The sequence below is a fragment of the Pipistrellus hanaki genome (assembly GCF_964339955.1).
Source record: "Pipistrellus hanaki genome assembly, chromosome: 16".
Lineage (NCBI taxonomy): Eukaryota > Metazoa > Chordata > Mammalia > Chiroptera > Vespertilionidae > Pipistrellus > Pipistrellus hanaki.
Genome location: NC_140518.1, coordinates 40,800,371 through 40,811,807, shown reverse-complemented (window position 1 = coordinate 40,811,807; position 11,437 = coordinate 40,800,371). Strand labels below are relative to the sequence as shown.

The 11,437-nt window shown below is 55.8% G+C and overlaps 1 protein-coding gene across 1 annotated transcript; it reads left to right on the top strand.

Moving 5' to 3' along the window:
• Nucleotides 1-223: 223 nt before the first annotated feature.
• On the top strand, nucleotides 224-7,900 carry TMEM238L (transmembrane protein 238 like). Its single transcript, XM_084863966.1, has 2 exons — nucleotides 224-742; nucleotides 6,924-7,900. Exon 1 carries the CDS (start codon nucleotides 375-377, stop codon nucleotides 612-614), a length of 240 nt encoding a protein of 79 aa, XP_084720092.1. The 5' UTR covers nucleotides 224-374; the 3' UTR covers nucleotides 615-742; nucleotides 6,924-7,900.
• Nucleotides 7,901-11,437: the final 3,537 nt, after the last annotated feature.

Genomic DNA, 11,437 nt, shown 5'->3' with positions numbered 1-11,437 from the left:
GCTGCGAGAGTTAGAGAGTAAGAAGACCCAGGCAGGCCTCTGCCAGCCCCCGGGCTCCATGCTCCTGGTCCCCAGACATGGCAAAGCCAGCCCCAGGCGGGCACCCTGACTCCTCCCGTGCCCGTAACGTGCTTGGCCCCGGTCCATAAACCGTGATGTCAGGATCATTGCTGAGCCGTGAAACAGTTAAGAAACATCCTGCCCCACTGGCTGCCGCGCTCACAAAGGTAGATCCACGTGTACTTCCTTGTGGCTCCAGACGGAGGCTCGCTCATTTGCCCACACCCAGCGGGGAGAGAGGCAGGCGGCGGCAGGCAGGACCGCCACCCTCCCATGCAAATCAGGCCCGGCTGTGCGGCCAGGCTCCAGGGGCCATGCTGCTGGGGGCGCCCTGGGGAAGATGCAGCCCCGGGCGCTGTGCGCTCCTCCTCGTCCTGGCCCTCCTGCTCGACGCCCTGGGCCTGGTGCTCCTGCTCGTGGGCATCTTGGCAGCGCTGGATTACTGGGACTTCCTGATCTACTCGGGGTCCCTGATCCTGCTTTTCAGCCTCCTGTTCTGGATCATCTGGTACTCCGTCAACATCGGGCTGCCTCTTGAGAAGCTGGACTTGTAGTTCACCTGTCGCCGGAGGAGAGGAGACACAGGCTTCCTCTGGGACTGCTGGCAGTTGGAGGAGCAGGGACTTGCAGCTCCCACCCAAAATGCCCCCCCCCGTCCCCCCACAGCCCCTCCAGGGAGCAGGTGAGTACAACAGGAGACCTGCCCGGAGGAGTGGCGGGGCTTGGAGGAGCTGGGATAGGTTTGGGTCTTCGGAGGCTGAATGGGCAAGCAGCTGAAGGACGACCATGACAGGGTTCTGCCCATCTGGGCCCCTGACCAGGAGGCCACTGGAAACTGTTTATCCCTTGAGCACCCCTGTCCTTGAGGAAGCCAGAGGAGGGTCCCCACGGCCCTCTCCACTCCACAGAGGGTTCTGCCACCAGAACAGGAAGTTGACCCTCTGCTCGGAATGTGGAAGAAAGGGGCCCATCTTGCTGGTCTGCCGGTCTGGCCCCAAACCCTGCTGGGGAGCAAAGCCTTTGGCACTGGGAGAGCATGGAAAGTTCCCCGCAGGCTGCCTGTGCCCGTGCCGGGTGCAGGGGGAGGAGGCAGAGCGGAACCCCCAGAGCCGCCCTCCTCACCTGCTTCCCCCCTGCACCTGCCGGGTGGACATGCAGGAGGGCCCAGAGCTCCCTCACACCCACTCTCAGTGCACCCCGCCTCCTCAGGCACCCTCCCATGCAGTCAGCACCCTGAGCTGGCCGGAAGACCCCAAAACCAAGAGACCAGGGATGGTCATTTCATTGTTCGAGCTGCCACTTTCCAGCCAGGCCAGCGGCTCTGCTGACCACATGTCACCCGAGGCAGATACTGCTTAGATTTCTCACAGGGACATGGGGCCCCACAGGTAGAGCTGGCCTGGCCCCCAAACCCTGAATTAGAGAGGGGCAGCTCTTCCCAGGGGACTGCAGTCGAAGCCCTGGTTGGTTGGAGATTGTTATCCACTCCCCACCCCCACCCCACCCCCAGGGGGACAGGGACCTGCACTTGGGCACAGCGGGGCACTCCCTCCTGCGTTCCCGATGTGAGCTCAAAGGTTGCTGCCGGTTGGAAGGAGGAAATAAGCCTCGCGTCTTTCCTGGGGGTTCCATCTGACCCTCCGATCTGAGAGGCAGGAGCAGCAGTTGGAACAGGTTTCAGAGAGTGGGGTGGTCCCACCTTGGCAGGTGAAAGGAAATGAGAAGTCACCGGGCCTGGGTCCCGCTCTGAGCAGCGCTGGCTCCCTGGGTGACGCTGAGCAGGCTGCATGATGCTCTGAGCCTCAGTATTCTCACCTGTAAAATGGGGATAGCCCCTGCCCTGTTTTTGCAAAAATGGAAAATAGGGAAGGCAGGACTAGGCTCTTTGCAATGTGGTTCTCACCCACCCAGGCCAAACGGTGTTAGTGCACATGTGATATGGAGTGAATAAACTCGGCCAGAGTCCCAGCTAGGAATACTCTGGCGCACCTCAAACTGGCAGAGTGGGGTCACCTCACGGTGAGCATTAGGAAACAGGAGGGGTCTCTGTCTAGTTTGTTCCCAGGCACCGGGCTGCTGTGGAACGTCAGACACACAAGGTCTCTTCCTCCGGGAGCTCCCGTGGGGTGAGAGGCAGACAGCAATCAGCATTCTCACTAACAAATACAGCAACAGGGCTGGGTGAGGACGGGAAGAAGGCAGCTCCTCTGCATGGGAACTTGCACAGAAACTGTCGCAGAAGCCCGTGGGGGGGGGGGGGAGGCTTTTGGGGAGAGGTGCTGGCTGGATGGACCAAAGGTCCTGGCGAGGAGGAAGTGAGAGTGCAGGGCAGAGGGTGAGGGCACCAGAGGTCTGTGCCTGCGTGAGCAGGTGCCAGACCTCAGAGCCGGGCAGGCCCTCTGAAGGCTTTTGGTCTTTATCTGAAGGACAATTAGAAGCTATTGGAGATGTGAGCAGGATGATAACAGTGATGATGACCAGGTCAAGGCCATGTGGGGAGCACGTCCTTCTCTCCTTAAAAAGACACGCTCAGTAGCCAGCGGGGAAGAGCATGGGCCAGGACCCAGCTGTGTGGTTTGCATCCAGTTTTATTCCTTACTAGCTGTGTGACCTGGAGCAAGTTACTCCGCCTCTCTGTGCCCTGGTTTCCAATCAGCGAGACGGAAAAGGAGCTGATAATGACCCCTGGGTCAGAGACGACGTTAGTAACAGCACGCAGCTCACAGGGATGCTGCCCACAGCACCCTACCATGCTGGTTAGGTAAACCTCCGTCATGACACCAGCGGCTGGGGAGTTCTTCCAGAGGGAGACCTCTCTGAGGCATGTGTCCATTGTTAGGAGAGTGGATGGCGTTAAGACTTTCAGTAGATCTGAGAGCTGCCCGGGACCACTGGGATCTGTCTAGGTGCAAAGGGCCTTCTAAAATTGTGAGATCCACTGCATTCTCCACAGAACACAATCATGCAAACATCACTTTCACCTTTTCAGTCCCCAAACTCCGTGTTCCATGGGACCCTCAAAGCCAGCGGCCCATTGATCTCGCCTCCCTCAGACCCTCCATCCCTTGCGGCTCTGGGACTGGCTTAGTGTTACAGGTTAATGTGAGCTGGGCCCCCTGCCATTCAGGAGCCTGCTCACTTATGGGAGCTGCCCACCACCCACTGGATGGCCCTGGGCAAGTCCTTTTACTTCCCTTTAGGCAGGAGATGGTCCGAGAAGAGGTTTCAAAGTGTGCTCTACAGAGGGGGGATGGGGGGGGGAGTCACGGGGGAAGGGCAGCACCCACCCCCATGCTGGCTTTTATCTACTGAACTTTCACAGGAGGCTTTCTAGGAACTAAGTTCTGAAGCTAAAAGATACTCCTGATACCAGCACCTCTCAATCCCCTCACGCTGTGACCTTTGGCCAGGGCGTAATCTCCACCACAGTCCTGACTGTCGGCAGTTTGTGACTGGCTCTGCCAGTTCCGCTGTCCTCAGTGGAGAAGAATCATGGGAGGGGGAGGGGAGGTTTCCTTTACTCAGAACGTAAGTGAGGACAGGGCAGGGCATGGGCCCCACAGCCCTCGCCTGCAGCTTGTAGGGCTGCAGACCCCCTGGCCGCCAATCATCGTGTCAGAGCATCCCAAAAGCTTTGTGTGCGTCGTGTTCCACCTGCTGGCACTTCCTGTAGATTCCCAGGGGATGACTCTTGTCCTTTGTTATTTATTTTAGTTATTGTATTTTTTAATCCTCACCCAAGAACATGCTTTCATAGATTTTAAGGAGAGACAGGGAGAGGGAGAGAAACATTGATGTGAGAGAGAAACACGCATTGGCTACCTTCTGCACTCACCTTGTCTGGGGATCAAACCCAAAACCTTTGGGTGCATGGGCCAATGCTTCAACCAACGGAGTCACACCAGCCAGGGCAAGACTCTTATCCTATTATAAGAGGGGGTAAGGTTACACTCCCCACAAACACACACACTCACACCATACACATATGTCAGCACTTTCTTCCTCCACACCACACACACCCTCATGGGACACCCCCATATTCCCTACATACACCTCAGGAACACATGCACACTCCCACAAACACACACCCTCAGGTGACACACCCCTATTTCCCATATACACCTCAGGAACATATGCACGCACCCACAAACACACACACACACCCTCACGCGCACCTACCTCTCCCATTGCCCACACACATCCACACACCCCCACTCTGTGCACAGATCCACTCTCCCCTCACACCCATAGTCGCACCTACCCCTACATACACATCAACACCCCCCACGCTGCACACGATCCCTCCTCCACTGCCCACACATACACACCAACACACCCCCACATAAAAACCTCACACCACATCCACCCTAGTTACACACACACACACACAGCTCCTCACCCCTGCCACACACACAAGCCAAACACAAACCGACACAAACACACGATCCCAGCAGCCAAAGCTGAGCGGCGTGGTGGGCTCCGAGCCCTGGGCTGTGAGGGAGGCTTGCTCCCAGCCCAGACTCTTCCCCCACCGCAGGGAGGGGCCGGGGCCGCTGCCAAGTCTGCCCAGAGGAGAGCCGGGTGAAAGGCCTGCGTGCTGGGCTGCAGGGCCCAATGTCTCCCCAGAGGGAGAGATAAAGCAGGTATGCAACACCTCCCAAAGTACACAGAAAGTGGAAAGTGCGCGCCCCAAGATAAGCACGGTCTTGCACCGGCTCTGAGAGCCCGGCCAGGAAGACGGCCTCCTGCCAGGTGGGGAGGGGCCGCCTGGGGCTACAGAGGCCTGGCCGGGTCCTGAGGTGACAGGCAGAGGGAGGTCTGGGGGTCCTGAGGTGACAGGCAGAGGTGGCATCTGGCCCTATGACGAAGGGGAAGACTTCGAGTGTCCTGGGAGAGTGAGCAAGCGTGACTGGGGTTGGAGGACGAGATGCAGATCCTGACGCTGGGAAAGCAAGGAGGAGCCTTTGCTAACGTGAGGGGCTGGAGAGGGACGGGGCTAGGCTTTGGCGGAGGGAGAGTAGTTTGGTGTCCAGTGCAGAACAGGCTGGAGAGGAGAGGCAGGCAGAGAGGGAGGCCCTGGGAAGCTCAGATGGCAGGTGAGGGAGTGGCCTGAAGGGATGGCGTGGGAAGGAGAGGGGGCGCAGGGACAGCGTGAGCAGAGGACAGACAGGACCCGCAGGTGGGCAACAGTGCCCTCAAGGCTGCAGACAGTATCGCCGCCCGCAGACAAGGGGGTCAGGAGAAGGCGCAAGTTTGGTTAAAATGCATTTTCCTTGGCATATGCGCAGTTGGAAATGGAAGCGGTATTTGTGAACAGAACTACCTTATTGGCATTGATTTTAAACTCAATGCCAATTAGGTAGTTCTGTTCACACAAAAAAAAAAAATGCGCAGATTTTAAACTCAGGAGGGAGATCAGGGCTGGGGATGGACGTCGGGGCTGCAGCCATGGATGTGGATGAGATGGTAGAGGGTGAGGAGGAGGGAGAAACAGGAAGAAAACGTGTTGCGGGAAGTAGGGGTGGAAGGCAGGAACCCTGAGATTCCCCGGGAGAGGCACATTATCCCGGCTCACCTTATCAACAACACTGAGAGGAAAGTTATAGTCCTCTTTACAGATAAGCTACGAAGGAGCACAGAGGCCAAATATCGCATCCAACACAATGGACCCAGTGAGTCATGGAGCAGATTGTGAACCCGGGTGCATCAAGAAATAAATAACCCCCAGACAGCATAGTGGAGGCCTAGCTTGCTTATCAGACACAGGCCCACCTGCACACACAGCCCGGCCACATGGTCAGCCCACATGGAGCTCAGCCCACTCTTTCCGCACGCAGGTTGGCAAGCTGGCCTTCTGTGTCTTCTGTGCCTGTGGGTAGGGTGGGTTTTGTTGGGACACAGTTGGGGTCCTCAGCTCCTGTGTGGCTGCTTTATGCTGTAACAACAGAGTTGAGGAGACTGTTTGCTTGTAGATACTTACTACTTAGCCTTTTTCAGAGATCCTTGGCTGCTCTCAACTAGCCATGGCTGCCTCCCACAAGAGCCGAGGTCAGAACCCTGAGCCAGGTTTGCTTTTGGGAAGAAGGAAGGCAGGTGGGGGGCCCAGAGAGAATTCCCAGGAGTAATAAAGGGACAAGAGGGGGAGGGTGGCAAAGAGGATGAAGGAGGTCGAGAGACCAAGATGGGGGTACTGACCACCCCACGCCTCCGAGCTGTCGGGAAGGGCGTGTCCTGAGGAAAGGTGGTTGGACTTGGCAATGAGACTTTACCGGTAGAAGGTGGGGACAAAAATGAAAACACCTGCTCAGGTGTCTAAGGACTGAGTGCAGATAAGTCTTCAAATATTTGGTGATGAAATGGTGGGGGCCAGGCCATGGTGGCACAGCAGTTCGAAGCATGCATTTTCCAAAGGAAGAGATACAGAAGACTGGGCAGGATGCTAGATGGAGGAGAGGAGCCAATGGAGAGGAAAAGAGGGCATTAAAGTTACAAAGAAAAACAGGGGGCGTCTGGCCACATCCAAGGTAGAGATGGGGGCAGGATTCAGAACCCAGAGAGAGAGATCAGCTTTGCCTGAAAGGAATCTGTGGTAGAGGGAGCTAAGATTTGATGAGCACCTCAACATTTATTGGGCCACTTTCTCCATTTTTATCACCTTATTGGATGCTCACAGCTCTTGAGAGCCCAGCACAAATCCCCATGACACAGGTGGGAACTGAGTCTCAACGTGAAACGGTGCTGTTGGAGGGCAGCTGCAGAGGGGCCGGGGAGAGCTGACGCTGCGCACAGGCCGGCTTCACACACACAGGCCCGGAAGGATGCACTCGGGTCCCAGGCTGATCTGTTTTGTGTTCCTTCCTCAGCACAGGTCCCCTCGGATGGAGACGCCTCCGAGCATGAAGGTGGCCCTCTTTGCAGCCCGTCGTGTGCCAGGGTGCGGGGAGAGCCAAAGACTGCACAGAGAAGCTTTTCACCAGGATGCCCCGTGAACGGCCACGATGCCAGGTTCTGTCCAGGCTCCGTCCAGACTCCGGCGCCCTGTGCCAGGCTACTGACGCCCCTGCCATACCCCACCTGCCCCAGACGGGCCCAGCAGCCGTCAGTTCTCCCACTGGAGCTGCCATGGCAGCAACCCTGCTGAGGACTTAGACACCCACAGAGAAGTCCCGTCCCCGCTGCTCCTCCGGCCAATGTCCTGCTAAAGACTAGTCATTGGAACCAAGCGCCGATGTCTATCCACATGGGATCGCACGAGCCTCACACTGCACCCTGCACTCCTCCTCGACTCTGACCGCTGAGCCAGAGGGCTCCGCTCATTCATCTCTTGGTTCCAACCAGTTGGCACGGGCAGCAGATGTCAGCACACTGCTTGCGGAGACAAATGCACAACCAGTGCTGGGTGAGGGGCCATGCCTCACAGTGCTGGATGCTGTGCGCTATGACACTGTCCCACCCGCATGCACAGCCCAGCCACACGGTCGACCCATGTGCAGCTCAGCCCTCGGGGCACGTTCTGATAAGCAAGCTCGGCCTCCACTCTGCTGTCCCGGGATTATTTATTTCTTGATCCCAAGAGCAGGACTTTATTTTTATCTTAATTCAATTTCGTCTAAGTCAGAGGCAGCCCAACCTCAGCAGCCTGGGGGCCGCCCTCCGGAGGCTGATGGGCTGTGCTCCCCTCCCCTCTGTGCTCCACCCGCTCTGTAATTTATGTTTCCCCGCCCACTTTTGTACCTTTTATTTATATTTCACCCGGAAAGTGTCTGTGTTTCCTATAAGCTGCCTCAGCCCTTGTATGGTCTGATCTGAATAAAGACGTTGCCTTTTTGGTAAAACATGCGATGACAGGTTTCCCATCCGTGTGGTCTCCTGACGAGGCTCCATCCCAGCCCTGTCACCCTCTCCCCAGTAGCTTCACCGCCTCTGTGCAGGCCTTGGAGTCTGCACTCGGCACAGCGCCTCCTGGAAGGCATGCCGAGAGGCCGGCGTGATGGAGATGAGTTATTCTGACCCCCTAGAATCTTCTGGAAGTTCTGTCCACAGCCATCGCCTAGCTCCTCAGAATCTGGCTGGTCTCAAAGCACAATGCCTGGCCCATATTTGAACCTCAATAAATATTTGTTCAGTGAGTGAGTAATTTAAAAAAAAAAGGTATTAGGCTGGTCTCAAACACCTGAAGAGATATCATGAAAGAACATTCTAGATACAACATTAAGGAAAAGGAAGATTAGGGCCCGCCTGGACCCTCTTTCCTTGTTGATTTCCCCAGTTAACTGTTCTCCATGGGCCCCACTGCCCACGCGCAGGGAGGAAGCCATTCCTCTCCTGCTTCAGCGTTGCCCAGAGGGAAAAGCCACCTATAACCAGTCACTCCCACGGTTCCTCAGACAGACACTGTGTCCGAGGCCACATACCTTTTCAGGAGACCCACCCAGTTGTGGGTTTTTTTCATTCTAGAAACGGAATGCGTTTGTTTCCTTGCTGGGAACAAATGCAATCGTTGGCTTTCGTTTTGCAGCAGCCACATGGCTCAGAATATGCAAATCCTGGAGAAGGAGGCTTGCGCTCAGCCCCAGCTCATGTTCCTGAGCTGAGCTGAGCAGTGGCTGCAGATTACGATCCCCCACGTCACACTCCCCCTAGGGACTCTCAGGTTCCTTACATCTCCCTCTTCTTTTTCCACCCGCTGTCAGCATGCAATCTAAACGCACGTGTGGTGGTTCTCCGTCTAGTGCGCTTGTCCAGGGTCTGAACTATCTCCCAGGTCACAGGGCACGCTTCTGCAGGGTGGGCACCTCCTGCGGCTGCCGAGAATGGGTGCTGAGTACAGATGTGCTAATGAAAGCAGGAGGGAGACTGAACTCAGTGCCCCTGGGAAACAAGAGAGGTCTACACAGGAGAGCTCCCTGAAATTTATCTTCAACCTTCTGGGCAGCCTGATTAAGGGCTAGCACTGAGAAGACACACTTAGGCTATGTGTTGGGAACCGGGGGCATTCCCTCTGGGACCTGCCTTGGTCTGCAACTGATGGGCTGCCAGAGCGATGCCCAGGGACCCCTATGGCACAGACTGAGGCCACGAGTACTGGACTCACTCACTCTTAGAGACCGTGAGAGCGGTGCTACTCACACTGTGCGCAGACCACCTGGAGGTCCCGCTGGATGCTGCTTCTGACTCAGTAAGTCTGGGGAGGGCCTGAGACTCTACATTTCTGATAAGCTGCTAGATGGCACCGCTGCTCCTAGTCCAGGACATTCAGAAGACCAAGGGTCGTAAGCAACCTGCTATTTCAGAGATGGGGAAACTGAAGCCAGTGATGCAGTGACCTTTCCACGTTCAAGCAGCTGAAAAGTAGCAGGTCCAGGGCTGGGGCCCAGGCCTCCAGGCTGCCAGGCAAGTCCTGTTTCCCGTCCATAAGCTGCTGACTGGCCTCCCCGGAGCCCTGCTGAGCCTCGGGCAGAGCAAGCAGGGCAGTGGCAGGCGGAAGAGTGCCAGAGGGAGGTGATGCACGCTCATATGGCAGGTGAGTCATGAACCATCATGCCTCAGGCCTCAACCTGGCTGTGCCGTGTGCCTGGGAATGCGCTCCTGACCAACCTCCACGCTCCTCTGCGTCACCTTGGATGCCAGAGTCGTGAGGGCATGAATGCCCATCACACAGGCAAGGCAGGTGCAGAGGGAGGAGGATACGTCTCCCCTGGGCAGGCTGCAAGCAGCTGAGCCAGAGCAGATCTGGACTTGTCCTCCCAGACAGTTCTCCCGGGGGCTCAGCCCCAGGAGCCTCCAACGCCTCTCCAGGGCCACCTCTGGGGCCCCGCGTCCTACCTGGTCCTTGGAAGGCACTGGGGTTTTTCAGGGCCCGACCTCAGTCAACTCTGCCACTTCCAGGCAAAGCGATCTTCTAGGTGGGCCTTGCATTAGAGCAGTGTTACCCAAACTTCTCTCATGATGAGAATCACCTGGTGGAGTTGTTAAAATACAGATTCCTGAATCCCAACTACAATAAGAAGTGCTAAACTAGAATTTTCTGGAACACAGAAGTAAAATTGTATACTTAACTAGTGCTCTTAGAGGTAAAATTTAACAATTTTACCTATATGTTCCCAAAAATTGTATACTTAACTAGTGCTCTTAGAGGTAAAATTTATCAATTTTACCTATATGTTCCCAAAAATTCTAGTTTAGCACTTCTTAGTTAAAATACAGGAATCTGTATTTTAACAACTCCACCAGGTGATTCTCATCATGAGAGAAGTTTGGGAAACACTGCATTAGAGGATCGCAGTACAGTCCTCCCCATCGCAAGGGCCAGTGGATTCGGCACGGCAGTCTCAGACCCCCCGGCCTCCTACATGGGCACATCCCTCACAGCGGCTGGTTCTCCTTTGCAGAGATCAAAACACGGAGCTGAACACTTAGGTCCTCCCTTCAGACTCCTAATGACCCAGGACCATAGACCTTTGTCATCTACGGCTATTGAAAGTCAAGTCCTGCTGCTAATGAAGTCCACACATTACTTCATTCCCACGGTTTACCATATAGGTGATCGAGAGGTATCCACAAACCCAGGGGAAGGTGGCATTCGGGAAGGGGGGGAGGGGGGCGGGGGGAGGAGTCCAGCCAGGCCCTGCAGCCCACTCCCAATCAGTAGAGCCTTAGAGCCTTTAGAATTCAACTCATTTCTCGGTGAAATTAAAGTGGGTGGGGAAGACGGGGCCCATCCTGGCTGAGTCTATCACTACTGAGGTCGGCCCAGAAACACATTTGCATGCGGGACCCAAGAGCCTTCTGGGTAAAAACCAACGCGAAGGGAACTGGGAGTCAGACAGACAGGTTTGGCCTGGTAACCGAGACAACACCATATGTTCAGCTTCTTCCATCTTATAACAACCCCATCTACTCTCAGGGAAGAAGGGCTATAGGAAGGATTAGGCGGCTTTTTGGAAAAAATCTGTATGTGGTACTGGGGGGTCCTCATCTCAACGCTTGGAAGCATCCCGTGTCAAGTTGGGTTATATTAGATCCTGGTAGACAGAATGATATTGGCAGGAGAGAGAATGAAATAGTAAATCACTCCTTGTCAGGGATATTGGGATGACAGGTTCAGACTGTTAGAGACTAAATACAGTTATACCCTGTGTTATATGGGGGGGGTGGAGGGGGAGGGCAGAGGGGAAAGGCAAAAATATCGCTCAGTGTCTGGTGTGCAGGGAGCTGGCAGTCACCCTGAGCAGCCCGCCCTGGGAGCGGCCCGCCCTGGGAACACCCCTGGCATCTCAGCATCAAGCTGCATGGCTTTGACCTGAGTCTGCGAGCCGCTGAGCATCATGGCAAATACCGGTGCCCGCTTAGCAAAATGCGCCCTCAGGCAGGGGTC